The sequence below is a fragment of the Hibiscus syriacus genome, unplaced genomic scaffold (genome assembly GCF_006381635.1).
Source record: "Hibiscus syriacus cultivar Baekdansim isolate YM2019G1 unplaced genomic scaffold, ASM638163v2 tig00111504_pilon, whole genome shotgun sequence".
Lineage (NCBI taxonomy): Eukaryota > Viridiplantae > Streptophyta > Magnoliopsida > Malvales > Malvaceae > Hibiscus > Hibiscus syriacus.
The window spans coordinates 521519-539373 of record NW_024063107.1 but is presented as its reverse complement, the minus strand read 5'-3'; the positions used below and the strand labels follow the sequence as shown (position 1 = coordinate 539373).

General features: G+C 33.2%; 5 protein-coding genes across 6 annotated transcripts; 2 read left to right on the top strand and 3 right to left on the bottom strand.

The window, feature by feature from the left end:
- Window positions 1–6724: 6724 nt before the first annotated feature.
- LOC120164004 (auxin-responsive protein IAA14-like) lies at window positions 6725–7484 on the top strand. Its single transcript, XM_039173779.1, has 3 exons — window positions 6725–6934; window positions 7019–7230; window positions 7375–7484. The coding sequence occupies exons 1-3, from the start codon at window positions 6756–6758 to the stop codon at window positions 7482–7484; spliced, it is 501 nt and encodes a 166-aa protein (XP_039029710.1). The 5' UTR covers window positions 6725–6755.
- Window positions 7485–7757: 273 nt separating this feature from the next.
- LOC120164033 (sec-independent protein translocase protein TatB-like) lies at window positions 7758–10741 on the bottom strand. The gene is made up of 6 exons (XM_039173801.1): window positions 10421–10741; window positions 10143–10264; window positions 9591–9729; window positions 9262–9495; window positions 8714–8825; window positions 7758–8056 (listed from the first exon to the last, which is right to left on the bottom strand). Exons 1-5 carry the CDS (start codon window positions 10479–10481, stop codon window positions 8722–8724), a joined length of 660 nt encoding a protein of 219 aa, XP_039029732.1. The 5' UTR covers window positions 10482–10741; the 3' UTR covers window positions 7758–8056; window positions 8714–8721.
- A 1289-nt stretch (window positions 10742–12030) lies between these two features.
- On the top strand, window positions 12031–13379 carry LOC120164003 (transcription factor bHLH92-like). Its single transcript, XM_039173778.1, has 3 exons — window positions 12031–12342; window positions 12468–12731; window positions 13296–13379. The coding sequence occupies exons 1-3, from the start codon at window positions 12031–12033 to the stop codon at window positions 13377–13379; spliced, it is 660 nt and encodes a 219-aa protein (XP_039029709.1).
- Window positions 13380–13795: 416 nt separating this feature from the next.
- Window positions 13796–15069, bottom strand: LOC120164042 (40S ribosomal protein S15-4-like). The gene is made up of 4 exons (XM_039173809.1): window positions 14988–15069; window positions 14755–14903; window positions 14584–14641; window positions 13796–14181 (listed from the first exon to the last, which is right to left on the bottom strand). Exons 1-4 carry the CDS (start codon window positions 14988–14990, stop codon window positions 13933–13935), a joined length of 459 nt encoding a protein of 152 aa, XP_039029740.1. The 5' UTR covers window positions 14991–15069; the 3' UTR covers window positions 13796–13932.
- An 820-nt stretch (window positions 15070–15889) lies between these two features.
- Window positions 15890–17529, bottom strand: LOC120164071 (FHA domain-containing protein At4g14490-like). Of its 2 annotated transcripts, XM_039173836.1 has the most exons (2): window positions 16734–17529; window positions 15890–16610 (listed from the first exon to the last, which is right to left on the bottom strand). In XM_039173836.1, the coding sequence occupies exons 1-2, from the start codon at window positions 17497–17499 to the stop codon at window positions 16315–16317; spliced, it is 1062 nt and encodes a 353-aa protein (XP_039029767.1). In that variant the 5' UTR covers window positions 17500–17529; the 3' UTR covers window positions 15890–16314. The 2 variants fall into 2 exon arrangements, with proteins under 2 accessions (XP_039029767.1, XP_039029766.1); XM_039173835.1 differs by having other exon boundaries at window positions 15890–17529.
- Window positions 17530–17855: the final 326 nt, after the last annotated feature.

The window sequence follows — 17855 nt, the reverse complement described above, 5'->3', positions numbered from 1 at the left end:
AAGAATTTGATGACAACTTCCATTTGCATTCAAATGCGTGGGGTTTCGCTTTACTCTCCTTTCAATGCAATTATGATATTTCGACCAAAGATCCAAAAATATTTTTAAAAATAAATGCAAACATATTAATTATTAAAAAGTTTTATATGATAGACACAAATAAAATTTTATAATTCTCATACGGACACTCAAAATAAAATCGATAACTAATATAAAAAATTTAAATTTTGATGAAGACACGTGTCCACACTAGATATGATTTACATCCGTTACGTGATCCACCAACGCTGTGAGATCTTTCGTTTCTATATTATAAATAAGCATTCGATCGAATCGAATCATTATTTTAAAGGGTTACTGTTATGTGCAATAAATTGTTCGAAATTTTAATAAACAATATGGTAAAGATTTTAATTTTTGGTCAAACTCTTTGGGTGAATTGAATATGCACATTGTGAATTCGTTGTACTGGAACTAACTTAAGAAACAATTACTGTTTATTACAATATTTTTAGCGGTAATTAATGTTCATACATGAATTTTGTTATATCCTAATAAATAATATATATAAGATCTATTCAAATTCAAACATGCATTAATTATTATTTACAATCACTCTTGATTGTAAAAATCAAGCGTAAAGTACACAAATAATCCACTGATTATAGGGTGTTGCTTTATTAAATCTTTTTATTGTTAAAAGTTACAAAATAATTCTTCGACTACAAAATGTTGCTTTTTTATGTCTCTTGACTATTAAAAGTTACAAAGTGGTCACTCGATAATTAATTATGTTCCAAACTCATCTTTTTCTTTAAAAATTGACTATTACCTAAGCTAAACGTTGATATGATGACTGAAATATGATAGTCTTTTAAGATTCTGAGATTATATTTTATCATATCATAGTTAACAGATTAATATTTAACTCATAATACTGTTAATTTTCTTATGGAAAATGACAAGATTGAAACATAATGAATAGTTAGATGATTATTTTATAATTTTTAATAGTCGAGAGACTTAAGAAAATAGTATCTTATAGTCGTATGACTATTTAGTACCATCCATCCTACTTTGAAGTTTGAACCTTTCCAAATTAAACCATAAAAGGGAACAGAAATTGGGTCAAATTTATATGACGGAACAAACAAGTGGACCCAGTTGGTCGGATATTGAAACTGCAATTAAAACAAGAACCGGCGAGTGAGCTGTAGCAGATGCAGGAAGCATCATCGTGGGAGAGTGTACACGTGTGGCGCTCTGATGCCACTTTGATTGGTCAAGTGGGGTCGTAACTATTTCGGTGTAAGGATAGGCTTGAGATCCGAATTCGATTGATGGTTTCAACGTAACCTGATCGGGTTGAATTTTTTAAAATAAATTGGGTTCGAGTTTGGATTTAGATTTAGGGTGAAAATACTTGACCTTACTCACCCGAAAAAAATATATAATTTAACCTTATATTTAAAAATAATTATAATAATATTCATCTATATATTATTTTTTAATTAAGTCACTGTTTTTACGGAATAAAAATAGTATTTTTTATTATTTCGGGTCGGGACAGGTTTTTAAGTTATATATCAGGTCGGGTGAAATCTTGTTTTGGTTCCTTGTTCTTGGGTAGGGTTGGGTGGACCAAAAATCCGACTCATGCCCGTCCCTCTTTCAGTGTGATAAAATATCGGGTAAATTACACGTTTAGTACCTAAGGTATTAGTTTTAGTTCGTTTTAGTATCTAAACTTTAAATTTTTAAAATATTAGTTTTTATTTTATTTTAGTATCTCTCTGTTAAAAATTTAATGGGTTATTTGCACGTGATACTTTTTTATGGGTAAATTGTATCATTCATCACTCAACTATCTTCTCACTCTTATTTTGGTCACTGAAGTTTAATCTTTTTAATTTAATTACTTAACTTTCAAATTAATCCTAATTTAATCACTCTAACTTTCAATTTTTAATTATATATTAATAAAAAAATAAAAAATTTCATATCACAAACATTATTAATAAAATAAATTAGAGTGATTAAAATAGGAGCAATTTGAAAGTTGAATAGTTAAATTGAACTTTTTTAAACTTTAGTACCAAAATAGGAGTGAGAAAATAGTTGAGTGATGAATAATGTAATTTACCCATAAAAATGCAGTTACGTTAAATTTTTGACAGATAGTATTAAAATAAAATGAAACAAAAACTAAACGCTAGGCATGATTTTAAAAAAATTAAAAAAATTAAAAAAATTAGATACTAAACGGATTAAAACTGATAGTTTAAATATTAAATGCATAATTTACCTCAAATATATTCAACTAATTATTTTATTTATTAAACTTTCAGAAATTATAAAATAATCATTAGATTTATCTAAATTTTATATATTTATTACAATATTGAAGTGGAGATTTGTATCTGACCCAGATATGCTAGATTTTGACTTGATCAAACTGGACTATATAGAATCGGATTTTGTTTTAAAATTTAGGTTCGTGTTAGGTTTTTTAAAGGATAAGATCGAATTGAATTTGAGTTTTTTTGATCTCAAACAGATTTAAAAAATAATAATATAATTGACTTTTATATATTTTAGAATAATTGTTGTAATACAAATGTGTCTATTTTTTTCAATTAGGTTATTTATTATCTTATGTAATAAAAAATGAGAATATATATATTAATATCAGGTTAGGTATGAGTGCGGGTGCGAGCTTTTATCTTGAAAATAAGACCTGATAGAACTTCTCTAACAAATCGAGTGATAGATGAAGGGGTGTTATACTCAAATTTGAAGATGGACCAAAAACTCGATTTAGAACATGATCATCCTTATAGTATCATAATCAATTTATAATATTTCGATAAATTTTATAATTATTTTATAAATTTTAAATAATTTAAATAATGGAAACAACCATCAGAGTACAATTCAATTATTTTAACTAATATTTTAGTTTGAAAGCACAAAGATTTTGTATGCATGCGTGACCATTCATGAGTCGATCATTCATCAATCGTCATGGGACCATTTTGTGTTCGGTCTTTGTCTTAGGTTTTCACTATTTGTAATTGAACTAGATTTCCTTTACCAACGTTTTTCGTCGTTTGGCCGTTACGGTGCTGACGTGGTGATTCACGGTACTAACGTCGCAGTCCATCTGCCATATTTGAGTTACCAATTTAGTTCATATGTCATGTTATCCGTCACGTTATCAATCATCGTGGACTCTCACGTCAGCACTATAACAGTCAACGACGAAAACCATTGGTTAAAGGGCAACATTGAGTTTATTTTTTGAATTAAAGGGTCATATTAAGAGAAAAAATAATATGAGGGTCACATTAATTTTTTAAAAATATACATGGACCTCTGGTGCTTTTCCCCCCTAAATAATACTACATTTGGAAATCTAAATATATATTTACTCTCTTACCCTTTCCCTATCACCCCCAAGCTAAGAATTCAAGCAGTCCGTAGTGGCCCGTTCCAGCCCTATCCAAGTAAATGGGCTATTAAAAACTTATAGAGTAAACTAAGCATTTAGTATCTAAATTATTAATTTTGGTCATTTTTAGTATTTAAATTTTTAATTTTTTTTCTAAAACTATATATAACATTTAATTTTTATTTTATTTTAGTATCATTTCATTAAAAATTTAACACGTTTAGTACCTAAACTATCAGTTTTGATCCATTTTAGTACCTAAACTTTTATTTCCCCCCCCAAAACTTAACGTTAAATTTTGAATGTGATACTAAAATAAAATAAAAACTAAAGTTTTTAACGACGGAGTATTAAAGTGAAACAAAAATTAAAGTTCTTAACGACAGAGTATTAAAGTAAAACATAAACTAAACTTTATGTATGATTTTGAAAAAATTGAAAATTTAGATATTAAAACAAACTAAAACTGATAGTTTAAATACTAAATGCATAATTTATCCAAATTTATATTATTTGGTCAAAATTTAATAAACTTTTATAAAATGGTTCTATGGAGTAGATATGCTCAACTCATTAATGATCCATAATTATGCGTAATCCTTCTTAAATTATTCTAGTACAAATCCGATTACAATTCAATTATTAATATATTTATTTATATTTAATAAATATTTTTTTGTTGGAGTTTCAAGAATAACTTCGGAATAAAATTACATGCACATACGTGTGGTTAAAAAAAATTTAAAAAAAATCAACGCACGAATCAAATGATTTTCACGATAAAGGAATTATCGTCACTCTTTGAGGACTTAGATTTGAACATCATAAATGTTAGGGTGTGAGCGTTCAATGTTATAAGGTTGAGAGTTATCTTTAAACATATATTGTCTTTTACTTACCTCAAATTAATAAAAAAAAAAACAGATATTTCCTCGTGTATGCAGAGAATCTCATACTCAACCATCAAAGTCAAGTGTGTGACCCGATTCAATTCAGATTAATTAAGAAGAAGCTTTGGGAGATTCTAAACATACTAAACTTTTTTTAATTAACCTTAGGGTGATTACAAATGCTATTATATGTAATGGAGATTCTCAACCGTTAGACGATGAACACATAAATATTCTGCACCCGGGACCTCAAGGATAACAATTATCCCTTTAACTACTGAGGTAGTTTGGTTCATGTCGCTCTCAAATTTTTTTAGTTAAATCACTTTTTAAGTTTATATTGACTTTAAATTAGATGAATTAAACTAATCTTTTCCTCCCATAATAACGGGATCCTTTATTGCTGAATGAACATGAATGGAATCTCTTTCTCACCAAACAAATATTCATGGAATAATGTTTTGATCATTGGGGTTTTAGGGATATGTTGAGATTCTTGTTTTCACCAAAGTGGAGACCAAGCTGGTCCAAAACACCTTCTTTCATGGCCAAAATTAATAAAAATAGGTCATCGTCTCCACTAAACTGGAGTGTTAAAGCTAAACAGGGCCCTAGGGGTTATCATCGAATGGACCAACTTGGGATCCTTTCTAATATAAGTACCAAACTTCTTGATTCACCTAATCTCCTTTAACCAAAGCTTCATCATCCTTGTTCTTTCGACAAAATCATGCAAAAACAAACTCATTAAAATCCTCTCTCAACAAAGAGCAAAGCTTTTAGGTTTGAGATTTTCCCCCAACTATAACATCAACCCACCCACCATTTCTTCACCCACTATCTTTCACCTACCAACGAAGAACCCTAATAATCAAATCCCTTTTCGCTAAAACACACACACACACACACAAATGGACTCGTCTGGACGTTCAAAGAGGCATTGTTCATTGAACAAGATCAAGGCTTGGCTTCTATTGCAGTAATGGAGGCTGGATATTTAGGCACCCATTACCAAACCCAGATTCAAAATGGGTTTTTCCCCCCAAAGATCTCTTTGTTATACAAGGAGAACAAGTCATATTGAATTTAGTTTAATTACGACAGCAAGAGCACATCTGTCGATGATCGGAACAAGGGACAGGTAGACCGCCCGAGAAAAGGACTCTCCGAACAGCAGGTAGGATCGTTAGATTAAGGAAAATCAAATGCTGAGATTAACTCCTTATTTTTTTCAGTAAATATCTTCTCATTTTCTAATGTTAATCTGAACTTTTAATTTCTCTCCTTCAATGATTTTAAAAATGTGTAAAATTGAAAGAATTTTACCTTGCTCTTATATTACATTAATATATATATATATATATGATTTAGATTTAATTAAAATTTATAGCCTATAGAAATGATCATCCAGCTCAGTTGGTAGAGCACAAGGCTCTTAACTTTAGAATTATGGGATCGAGTCTCACGGAGGACATTTTATAATTCGGAGGTCTCCTACGGAAGTTACTCTCAATCTGGCGTTGGGCCTACTATCCTATCTCCCTCTTACCCCATTACATATGGGAATAAGAGTCTGTTAATTTTTAAAATTTATAGCCCATAAATAAATACATTTTACCTCATAATAAAATAATATTTTTTGGGTTAGGGTTTAAGATTTAAAGTTTGAGGTTTGGGTTTTATAACTTAAGGTTTAGAGTTTAGGGTTAAAGATTTGAGATTGGGGTGAAAAGATATATTGTTTTACTATAAGTTGAAAGATATTTATTTATAGGTTATAAATTTTAATTAAATCTAAAACATTTATTTATTTAAATCTAATGGTTATAAATTAGTGTAAAACTTAATAGTTTTACCTAGTGTAAGCATATTTTGCCTATATATATATATATATATATATATATATATATATATATATATATATATATATATATATATATTGTAATTACGTTCAATAGGTGTGTGTCGAGTTATAAAATAAGAATCGTCAACTCGAATAACTTAATTTTTTTTTAATTCTACTTGACTTGATCGAATGCTTACCCTATTCTTAGATGCATGTGATTCGTTAAACTTTTGTGACTTCTCATGATCTCTACAAGATGATAGTGTTCAATTTGGAAAGGGTTTTAACAAATTAATAGGAAAGAATTGGGGAAATGGCTAAAATATTTCCTTCTAACTCTTATAAAAACACTCTTTAAAAAATGCACTACTTTGGTGAAAGATCCAACGTCCCATCTCCCTCCACGTGTTGACAAAACTATGGATGTTGATGTTGATGATCATGTGACATACACATGCAGCTATGGAAACACCATCCCCACAGTTGTTTATATCATTGAGGAATCCTCTCTTTCTTCATTTCTCCCACTCTCTCCATTTCTCTAACAAACATAAGAACAAGGCTGAACATGCAAGGAACCGAGAGTGATCTGAACTACAAAGCGACGGAGCTCTGCCTCGGCTTGCCCGGCGGCGGCGGTGAAAACGAAGTGGAAAGTTCTCCAAAGACCACAGGGAAAAGAGGGTTCTTCAAGTCTGTCGAAAATGAAGCTTCATGCAACAAAGATCCTTCAAAACAGCCAGCCAAGTAAGTCAAAACAACCAAACTATCCGTACTTTATTACACGATCATATGTTGTTTTTCTATGCTTTTATATCAGGATTTTCTTAGGGCACAAGTGTTGGGTTGGCCACCAGTTCGATCTTATAGGAAGAACATCATGGCTAACCAGAAGAACAAGAGCGAAGAATGTGAGAAAGCTGCCTTTGTGAAGGTCAGCATGGATGGTGCACCTTATTTGCGTAAGGTGGATCTGAAGATGTACAATAGTTACCAAAAGTTATCTAATGGCTTGGCTAAAATGTTCGGTTTTTTCACCACGGGTACGTTTAAGTTTTTAATATCGTGTCATCGTCGGTACAAAAATTTATATGTTTAGCTCATAGAATATTATTAATTCGTTTATTTATTTTTGTCCGAAACAAGTTGACATGTTCATGGAATATTGGGTTGTGTTTTTTTTAAAGGGAATTATGGATCTCAAGGGATGATAGACTTCATGAATGAGAGCAAGTTGATGAATCTTCTCAACAGTTTTGATTATGTGCCAACCTATGAGGATAAAGATGGCGACTGAGTGCTCGTGGGCGATGTCCCATGGGAGTATGTCTTTATACACACACATACATACATCCATATTCGTGCATGTACATCTTATAGAGTCTCATCTCACCTTGGGGTCTAATATATTTATTTATTTATTACAAGATGTTCGTTGAATCGTGCAAGCGTTTGCGGATAATGAAAGGATAGGAAGCAATGGAGAAATGCAAGAGCTGAGCCTAAACCATTTAAAAATTGCCACTGATGCAAGATTGTTATAATAATGGCAATGACTCGTGTATTCATTCACACCATCTTACACACACCAATTATGTATGAACAATTTTTAGGGGACGACTACCCCACCCGCTCTCCCACTATCTATCACTCACTTGGATCTTATCTTTTTCACTCCTTACAAATAGCGTCATTTGAATCCGAATCACCGGAGAAAAGTTAGTGAGTCCATTCAATAAGTTTTTAACAAGATTGTAGTAAGTTCAGCTCCAACTTGGAAAACTTTCTGCTAGTTTTCGTGGTACGACTGGTACATGTCCATTGAAAAGTATTCCTTGCTCTTAGCACCTCCTCTTTAAGCTTTTCAACCTGTTCTTTAAACCCGTTATTTCGACTCGCAGCCCGGAAAATGAAGAGTGATGCCATTGAATAAGAAATAAGATCAGCTAATCCAGCCGATTGAACATGGAATCAGTACTCTATTTGATTCAGACATTGTTTAAAAGATAATTCGCTCCATTGAATCGGAGATCAAAAGTTTGATCCGAGTAGTACGTGACTAAATTCAAACTCCAGGGTCGGTGCCATATTGTTGGAGAAGAACTTACTTTGATCTGAAAAGACCCAAATCAACGACAGCTCTTTCCCCAAGACAGCAATACAGTACTCACATCGGATGTTAGGTCAATCACCAAGAACCATTTCTCCCTTATAGTACTTTTCTAATGTATGTTAAATGCTTAACAATAATGCTGCATCGATACTAGAACTATATATGCAGTTAGGACTCGAGCAAGATTACAGACATCGAGAACCAACAACAAAGAGCTGAACTCAAAAGTTGAGAAAACTTCTTGAAATAAAAGTAAAGAAATAAATCATACGGAATGCCTAGCGTATATCAGAGCACAGGACAAGTTGAAATAATTGGCAAGGATGAACAAGCAACACTACATGTTTTGATCTAGAGGCAGGAAAAGCATGATTATACTGCTAGGATGGTAGCGAAGACTAAATAGGAAATACCTTCTTATTTACTGAATTTGATTTTGAGGCAGAGAAAAGAACTCCTTGGCGTTACGAGCCACCTCTGCCTCCACTATTGCTTCCAACACACGGTCCGATCCTTTTGCACCTTCTGCCAATGCAAATTACACGATTAACGGGCACCTTTGCGAGCATATGTAATTATCATGAAACAGCAATAAGTACTAAAATATTATGTTTCAAACGATTGTGCATGCTTATCAGGTGACTCTTGAAAGAAGTAAATATCAGCAGGCGTATCAAATAGAAAATGGTTGCAAAAGCAATTAAACATGGACATATTTTTGTTCCGTGGGGTAAATGTATATTTTCCCCACGAAAGGAGTCCAGATGCGGGGCAGATGTCCACACATCCATGTACAAACATGAATGAACCTGAGGTTTTCATCGAGCACACACATCCACGTACAAACATGAATGAACATTTTTACTAAAACATGGTATTTAGCTGCCAGAGAATTTACAAGAGCACATACACTAATGACTGAAGCAAAACATCTAATGATGATTAGGAGAAACCTCACAACCTTTCCGATCTGGAAGGAGTCCAGCACTTTCAGCTGAAACAGGAAGAACAGAGAAATCACCAAATTCATATTTAAGACTTTCCTCTTCTACATTGCTCCTCACTGAACCAGCTTTAAGAGCTGCAGATTCAGCCAATCTTGCATAGGCAGTCGCTTGGCTACGCAAATCAGTTGAATTGTTCACAGTATCAGTCGAATTGTTCTCTTCTTCACTTTGCTTGGGTGGAACTGTAACTACAAAAGAAAAGGTTGGGGAAGGAAGCTAAGAAACGGAAGTCGAACAGGGTAGCAATGCAATGGGAAGCATATGATTAAACTAAGAATAATACCATTACTATCAGAAGCAGGCTCTAGGGGATTTTCCATCAGTCTTCTAGTCATAGGACCGGGATTCACTAGAGATAGGCTCCGTATTTCATGCCGAATCGCATCTAGTTGAGCCATTGTATCTTGAAGCTCTTTATGAACCTAGAAACGCCAGATTAAAGACAACCTCCCTAAATTTGTCACCAACCCCGATCTAAGCATGCTATGAACAATTCATTTTCTATATAATCTATATATAACATACTAGATAGTATACAAAAATCTACTTCCAATGGACATTAAAGCACTTCTAAATTTCTAGGCAGGAAGAACAACAAGAAAATAAAATTTAATTTGGTAATGAGGGTTCTAAATTGCAGTTGCGGTCGTGTTTTCAGTTGCCTTTATCGTGATTGTTGCAATAGCAGGCTATTGCGGGTATCGCCATTGTGAAATAACTGTTTTGGATGACACCTTTACCACTATATAACGGTCACTATTCCGATAGCGGGCTGCTATTTAAATCCCTGGTTCTCTTGAACTTTTGTTATATTGTTCAATGGAAAAAGAAGTACCTGACGAGCTTGAGATTGCTGCATAACATTATCGAATTGGCCCCGAGCTAATTGAACATATCCAATTGATCGACCTGCTAACCTCCCAGCTGCTCTTGCAATTTTAGGCAGATCCTTAGGTCCTACGAACAATAACATTACAGAAAACCCATTTCAGGTTTTGGCTCAGAAAAAAATCTCCTTTTTAAGAGAAATGGAAGTATTCCATCAAATCCCAATTAACCCAAAAACTAAAAGAAATGTAAAAGTAAACACAGTCAAAGTAAGAGCAGAATTACCGACTAGAGCAGCAGTGGCTCCAATCAGAAGGAAGAGCTCTCCATATGAAATTCCAAACATTTCGAGACACTTCAAAGCAAATTGTATTCCTTTCTTTGGCGCGCGTTCTATCAACAACCGAAGAGCAAAAGTGTTCGAAACTGATAGTGCTGTGCTAGTTAGCTTGGGTGTTGAAAGACTTGGTCTCTACTGGGCCGGGTTGGAGTACAAAGCATCTTTCAGAAACTGCAGCCTATGTGTTTGTTCAATTGTCCAAGTGAAGGGCTCAAACTGCAAAATGAACAACTTTTCTCTAGAGGCACAAACGGAGGAAATCTTGAGAGAGGAGTTAAGTTGGGAAAAACCTTGACTATGTATAATTTCATGTGTCATCAATAAATTATATAATGATATATTGTAAAAAGTAAATTAATTAAATATTATAATAATTAACTTAAATATTTAGGAATGTTAATTTGTCAAATGACATTAACGATGAAATGGAATGTTGTTCTCGATTGAGGTATTAGATTTGAGTAATGACGTCGATAAGATGTGTGTTATCAATGATTAAAAGAAATCTAAAATAGTATTTTTTGTTATAATCACTCCAAATTATTAAAAAATATTAATTTTACCATGCTTATATAACAAAGACTTAATACACTTTTAGGTGCTTAAATTATACATTAAATTGACTTTTAGTACTTAAATATTTTTTTGTTAAAAATAGGTCAGTAATATTTTATCCGTTACACTTTTAGGTGTCTACCGTTAAAAAAGCCTTTAATTGATATGTGTCACGTTTTAATTTTTTTTAAATAATATTTTAAATAATATTTTATTTAAAAATAAAAAATATATAAATGTGATACGTGTCACTTAACAATTTTTTTAACGGTCTGCATCTAAAAATGTAACGGATAAAGTATTAGACACCTATCTTTAACCAAAAAAAAATCTTTAAGCACTAAAAATCAATTTGAGGTATAATTTAGGCACCTAAAAGTATATTAAGTCTATAAAAAATAAGTACCTAAAGTATATCATCTTTTCATTTAAGTACCTAAAGTTATATTTTTAGTCAAAATATCAAATACTTTTTTTATCAAAATAATTATCTAAAGTATTCAACTTTTTAATCTAAGTACCTAAAGTATTCTTTAATTAATGTCACGTGTTAACCTTTTTAGAACTTAGATGGAAAAAATTAAATAATTTAAGTACCTATTTTGACATAAAATACTTTAGGTATCTATTTTGACCAAAAAGATAATTTAATATATTTATTTTGACTAAAAAAATATTTTAAGAACTCAAATATACTTTAATTACTTATTTGTGAGATAAGTCAATCAACTACTACAAACATAGATATGAAAAAGTTATATTCAAAATAAGATATGATTGGATCCTATTCATCCTGTTTGCATGGCCAATTATTGTGGGGTAACTAAGAGTTGACAAAAGAGAGTTTTGAGTCAAAGCCTTTGACCAAGGACAAATCTTTTTGTTTGAACACAATTTTCAAACCAAATCAAAGTAATCATGGACTCAAGGTTGGATCTTTCCTATATGAACATTTTTCAAACCCAACTCTGCAGAATTCCCAGTAAAGAAAAATCAAGCCATGGATCAGTTGATGAAGCTACTATTACATGGTGAAAATGAAATCTCATGGTATCAAACACTTCCACCAGTTAGCCTAAGTGCCTTTCAGCCATATTCAATGACACCCAGAGTGGAGACTGCAGGTTGCAACAATGCTGGGAACATGAACAGGAGAATGATCGCGTTCTTGAGGGTGAACGTTCGGGTTTCAACGACCGCAGCCGATGATAAACGGAGGAATCTGAAGCACAAGTTGAATGAGAGACTGAGAAGAGAGAAGGAGAAAAATTGCTACTTTGCCTTGTATTCTATGCTCCCTCCTGGCACAAAGGTACAAGGTATCGATCTTTTACGTAGTCGAAAAACCGACAGAATGTTGAATGAATGTTGGGTTTTCGACGGCATTCAAAAGAGTTGTGTGTTTTTGAGCGTTTTCTTGGTATTTTTTCATGGCAGAATGATAAGAAATCGATAGTTCAGATGGCAAGCATGAGAGTTCAAGAGCTGGAATTGGTGAAGGATTTGGAGAGGAAGAACAAAGAATTGCAGGCAAAGAATGAAGGAAACAAGATCAGAGTGAGGATAGATGATCCAACCTATGGGATTGATTCTCTGATAGAGGCTTTGAAATGCTTGAAGACATTGGATTCTAAACCCAGAATGATCCGATCGAACTTTACAAATCAAGAATTCCTTGCTGTTTTAGATACTGCAACCGAGGTTCGTCCTGTTATTTTTAATGTATATGTAAATATATGCTGTATTAACATCAACGGTCAATATATTTAATAAAACTAGGATAAAGTACATAAATGATCCTAGACTATAGAGTAATATTTTATTAAATCCATTGATTATTAAAAATTACAAAACAATCTCTTGACAACATAGAATTACTTTGTTGAATCTCTCGATTATTAAAAATTAAAAAATAATCTCTCATTTCGTTAAAAATTTAACGATCGTCTGAGTTAAACTTTAACATGATAATTGAGATATGATAATCAATTGAAATTATAAGATCATATTTTATCATATGTTAGTTAGTAAATTCATGTACGTCTCATATTGCCGTCAAAATTTTAACAAAAAAATACAGTCAGACAACCATTTTATAACTTTTAATAGACGAGAGATTCAACAAAACAATTTCATGTAGTCAATAGATCATTTTATAATTTCTAATAATCAAAGGACTCAATAAAACATTATCCTATAACCAATGGATTATTTGTGTACTTTACCCTGAAATTTAATTGATTATTTCATCCATTTTTTTTATAGATGAGAGCTGCAGATATGGAAAATGCAGTAAATAGAGCAATGCAAGAGGCTAGGAGGAAGCCTGGGGCAACTTGGATGGGATGACAATAGTTGAAATAAAATAAGAGACAATATTACTTAAACATCTTTATTATGCTCGAATGTGACCATAAAAGGATGTAAATGCTATGTTACAATGGGACAGTAAAATGTGATTTCAATGTGTTCCAAACTTGTATTAATGGTAAAAGATGGCATTTGCAGCAAGCTTTGAATTCCATTATTGACCTAAAATCGAGTTAGATTCATCTCATCAAAGTCTGCAACTAGACGAACAATCAACAAATTCAAATCCAAACATTGTAAATGAAACAAACTGAGTTGAGAGAATCAATCCACGTTATGCCTCGACATTATGTGATCCAGATTAGTCGGGATACCAGCAATTATAAACAGCTATAGATATATGAAATAAATGGCAATCAAATTACCAAACAGAACATTGACAACAAACTAGAATATTAAACGTCCAAAGCACCAAAGTCTCATTTATCTAAAAGAGCAACCACAAGGGTATAAAATTTTCATTACCAAAAGTGCAACAAAACAAATTTTCATAGTTACCACATACAGAGGATCCAAGCTGGAGGAAAGGTCTTCACTTCAGAGGAATGAACCTCGAAGAGTGAGTGGCACCGATACCGGGTCTACCGTGCTTAACAGGCTTGTATGAAATAGAGAACTCGGCAAGGTAATGACTAATCATTTCAGGCTTTATTTCAACCTGGTTGAATGTCTTACCGTTGTACACGCCGATGATGCTACCGATCATTTCGGGTACAATGATCATGTTTCGGAGATGGGTTCTCACTGGCTCTGGCTTCTCACCCGGTGGAGCCTCCCTTTTCTGGTTAAAGACATCAGAGCAAAGATTGCGATTATAATGGTAAATAGTACAATCCCACGCCAATGAGTTCGATGATATTCTCAAAAGCAGGATTTACAATGAAAATTCAGCAAAAAAAAAAAAGAACAGATGATCTTCATACTAAAAAAACAGCTTAAGGACCTGAAAAACACTAATATCGGACAATTACACTTAACCAACCGACAGTGAATCCGAGAGTCGGAAATTGAACGGACAACAAACTAAGAAAAAAAGTAAAAGGCGTGTGGAATTCAGCACATAATTCAAAACATAATCAATGATTGCAACAAGCATAAACACTAGCCTTAACTTCAATTACTATATCTAAAGACATATGTGATGAAAACTGGAAACGAAAGAGTGAAGATTAGATCAAATTACCGCCTTGCGGAGTTTCTTAATCAAAGCCATGGGCTTTCTCTTGAGACCTCTCTGGAACCTACAATTCCACACAAAAAAACAACAAAATGAAAAAACCCATTTCATATTTCAGAAAAAATAAGAAAAAAATCGTTAGGAAAAATGAATCTGTTTTTTTCGTTTCGTTATTACCTTCTACGAGCACGAGCAGGGAAGAGCTTGACTAGCTCATCGGTGGACATATCGAGGAGAGCATCCAAATCAACACCCCTGAAGCTGAACTTCTTGAATGTTCTCTTTTTGGGCACTCCGGCCGCCGCAACCTCCGTCTCCACATCCGCCTATCAGAATAAACACATTTGCGCATGGTACGATCAACGAAGAAAAAAATAGAAAGAAGAAGGGCGCGGAGGCAACTGACTTACCATGGCCGAAAAGATCGATTTCTGAAGCAGTAAGTTTTAGGGTTTGATTGGAGGAGGTGAAACTAGAGAAAAAGGAAGAATGATAAGTTGTTTATATATAAAGGCTGAAACCCTAAATTAAGTGTAAACTTTCAGTTGGACTGGGCCTTTAACATGGTTTAGTTCAAATTTGGTTAGATTTGTAGCAAAGGTAATAATTTATTCATGGATGAATATGGGTCGGATCAGATTTTTTTATCAAATCGAACTTGATTCGAGTATAACACTTCTCAATACATTATCTTATTTGATTTGAATTTAGGAAAATTGTCTCACTTAAAATCGAACATGATTTTCTAAAAAATCAAAATTTTTAAACTTTGATCATAATTATTTTACATATTTTAAATACTTAAATTTTATAATATACCATGTTTAAAAAATACTTGATCTAAGATTTTTAAATTATATTTTCTCATATTTTTATAAATAATAATAAGTCAACGTTAAAAAAAATTGATAAAAAAAGTCAACAATAGAGGGAGTATAAATTTTGTTCAGGAACTTAATTGAAAAAAAAATATTAATATGAAAATATTATAATATTTATGTTTAAATATATAAAGGAAAATTATACTATTTTTTAGTCTACCAAATCAAATATTTTTCATTTTTAATTCAAATCTAACTCGAATCTGAGTTTTTTTTAATGACCATGTATAAGGTTGGGTTAGGTCAAAATCCAACATATTCAAGCAAATATTCATCCTTAATTTTACTTGGATTTGGACAGTGATGGATCTTGATAATACAATTTAGGACCAAATTAAAATGTAAATAACTATTTAAAAGTAAAACAAAATCATTCTTTAAAGCTTATTATCAGTATGATATACCTTAACTTGAACATACATATTCATCAACACTAATACAAAAATACACAAATACTTAATGCCCCTTCATGCAGGTAAACACTTTCTTTACCCTTTTGTGTCCAAGGCAATACAATTACAAGGATTCTAAGGCCTAAAATGCACCTTGTGCCCTTGATTACACGTACTCTAAAACTCCCTTAATCTATCAAAGTTACTCAATAAACCAATATCCAACAATACCACCAGGAAGATTTTTATGACTCTGCTCCCGGGATACAAAAGCACAGGTCTTTCAGAATCATCTTAAAGTTTCTGACTTTTGGAAATCCAAGCAGCAGAAGCATAAACATTAGAGATCATGCCAAAAATACTTATCAGCAACATGATTCAAACGTCACCAGAAAACAATTAAGCACATTGTAATTTAGACACTGATTACTACAACTCAAAGTGTTTGATAGCTACCTCTAAGCCTAACCCACAGCAGCTTTACCCTTCTTCTGCTCTACCATGTACTCCTGAACCCTCTCAGCTTTCCTCCTCATGCCTTCAATCATCTCCTCCGTAGCCTCGGTTATCTGCTTCGGCAAATGACCCTCCAGGTAATCGAACCAATCCCTCAATGTGATCTTCTTCAAATCCATCTCTACCCTTTCATCACAGCTCTCCTTAACCTCTGTTTTAGAACACTCTACCTTCTCTTCATCTTTTCTTACTTGAATTCCTTCGTTTTGCAATGGATTCAGCTCCTCGACCTTATCCACTTCATCTTTACTTTGAATTTCTTGGTTTTGCAATGGATTCAGCTTCTCCACCTTATACCCTTCATCTTTACTTACTTGAATTTCTTGGTTTTGCAATGGATTCAGCTTCTCCACCTTATACCCTTCACCTTTACTTACTTGAATTTCTTGGTTTTGCAATGGATTCAGCTCCTCCACCTTATACCCTTCGTCTTTTCTTACTTGAATTTCTTGGTTTTGCACTGGAATCAGCGATTCCTCCTTATTCGCCTCATCTACTTCTATCAAAATTGTTTCTTTTTCCCCTAATTTTCCTTCCTGATCGTTCTTTTTCCTCCCCCGAGGGCGGCCTTTCCCTCGTTTTGCCACGGCTTCTTCCTGATTTTCAGTAGCCTTCGGAACATCTAACCTGCATTTCAGGGAATCCGCATTCTTCCTACTCCTAGTAACCCTAAAGTTTTCTTTCTTTTCTACTTCTAAATTCTCTAATTCTTTATTAAAATCATATGTTTCGTTCTTCAAAACCTTACCTCTCCTCGACGGATTCCTCCTCCGTCTCTCCGCTGCCACCGCTACCTCCTCTGCACCACCTCTTCCGCCTTCGATTCTGATCAAGATCGACGTAGTCTCTCCCAGCTTCACCGTATCGCCGTCTTTGAGATCAAATGGAGTATCGGCAGGGAGTAAATCGGAATTAAGAGTCGTGCCGTTAGAGGATCCGAGATCTCGAAGGATCCATTTACCAGATCCGGATTCGATTGTAAGGTGCTTAGAAGAAACGCCGGCGTCTTTGATCGGAAGGTTGTTGCCACGCACCACCCGCCCGATCCGGATGGCGGACCCGGGTTGGTATATGTTGGTTTCGCCTTGTCGTGGACCCTGGACCATCACTAGAGTAATCGGCGGTGGATCCATTCTTCAGACTCCGGTCAGAGAAAGAGTGTTAAGTGAAATCCTTTTGAAAGAATTTGAATTGGTTTAAGGCGGTAGATTTTTTCCCCCTCTCATATTCTATCATCTATCCATTTTATCCGGGTTGGGTGTGCACCGGTTAGGGGTCTTCAAAATTTGGGTTAATCGAATTTTTTTAATTAATCAGTTAATTAACGGTTAATGATTTTTTAAAGTTTAATTATTGGTTAATTCAATTCGAAATCGATTAATTAACCAAATCGTCGAAATTTTTAAATTTATTATTTATATATTAATAACTTTGGGAGTGTTTAAATTTCGATTTTAACTGAAATAATTGATCAAATTAACTGACTTAA

Bases quoted from the DNA above. Each gene is read 5' to 3' on its own strand.
- LOC120164071 (XM_039173835.1), bottom strand. From the start codon at position 17,499: ATGGATCCACCGCCGATTACTCTAGTGATGGTCCAGGGTCCACGACAA.
- LOC120164033 (XM_039173801.1), bottom strand. From the start codon at position 10,481: ATGTTTGGAATTTCATATGGAGAGCTCTTCCTTCTGATTGGAGCCACT. The intron at 9,730-10,142 runs GTACTTCTTTTT...TGGCGTTTCTAG, and splicing joins AGCAATCTCAAGCTCGTCAG to GTTCATAAAGAGCTTCAAGA. The intron at 8,826-9,261 runs GTTGTGAGGTTT...TTGCATTGGCAG, and splicing joins ACTCCTTCCAGATCGGAAAG to AAGGTGCAAAAGGATCGGAC.
- LOC120164042 (XM_039173809.1), bottom strand. The intron at 14,642-14,754 runs GTAATAACGAAA...GTGGAATTGTAG, and splicing joins CCTGCTCGTGCTCGTAGAAG to GTTCCAGAGAGGTCTCAAGA. The intron at 14,182-14,583 runs GTAATTTGATCT...GTCTTTAACCAG, and splicing joins TTAAGAAACTCCGCAAGGCG to AAAAGGGAGGCTCCACCGGG.
- LOC120164004 (XM_039173779.1), top strand. From the start codon at position 6,756: ATGCAAGGAACCGAGAGTGATCTGAACTACAAAGCGACGGAGCTCTGC. The intron at 6,935-7,018 runs GTAAGTCAAAAC...GGATTTTCTTAG, and splicing joins CCTTCAAAACAGCCAGCCAA to GGCACAAGTGTTGGGTTGGC. The intron at 7,231-7,374 runs GTACGTTTAAGT...TTTTTTTTAAAG, and splicing joins GTTCGGTTTTTTCACCACGG to GGAATTATGGATCTCAAGGG.
- LOC120164003 (XM_039173778.1), top strand. From the start codon at position 12,031: ATGGATCAGTTGATGAAGCTACTATTACATGGTGAAAATGAAATCTCA. The intron at 12,343-12,467 runs GTACAAGGTATC...TTTTCATGGCAG, and splicing joins TGCTCCCTCCTGGCACAAAG to AATGATAAGAAATCGATAGT. The intron at 12,732-13,295 runs GTTCGTCCTGTT...TTTTTTTTATAG, and splicing joins TTTTAGATACTGCAACCGAG to ATGAGAGCTGCAGATATGGA.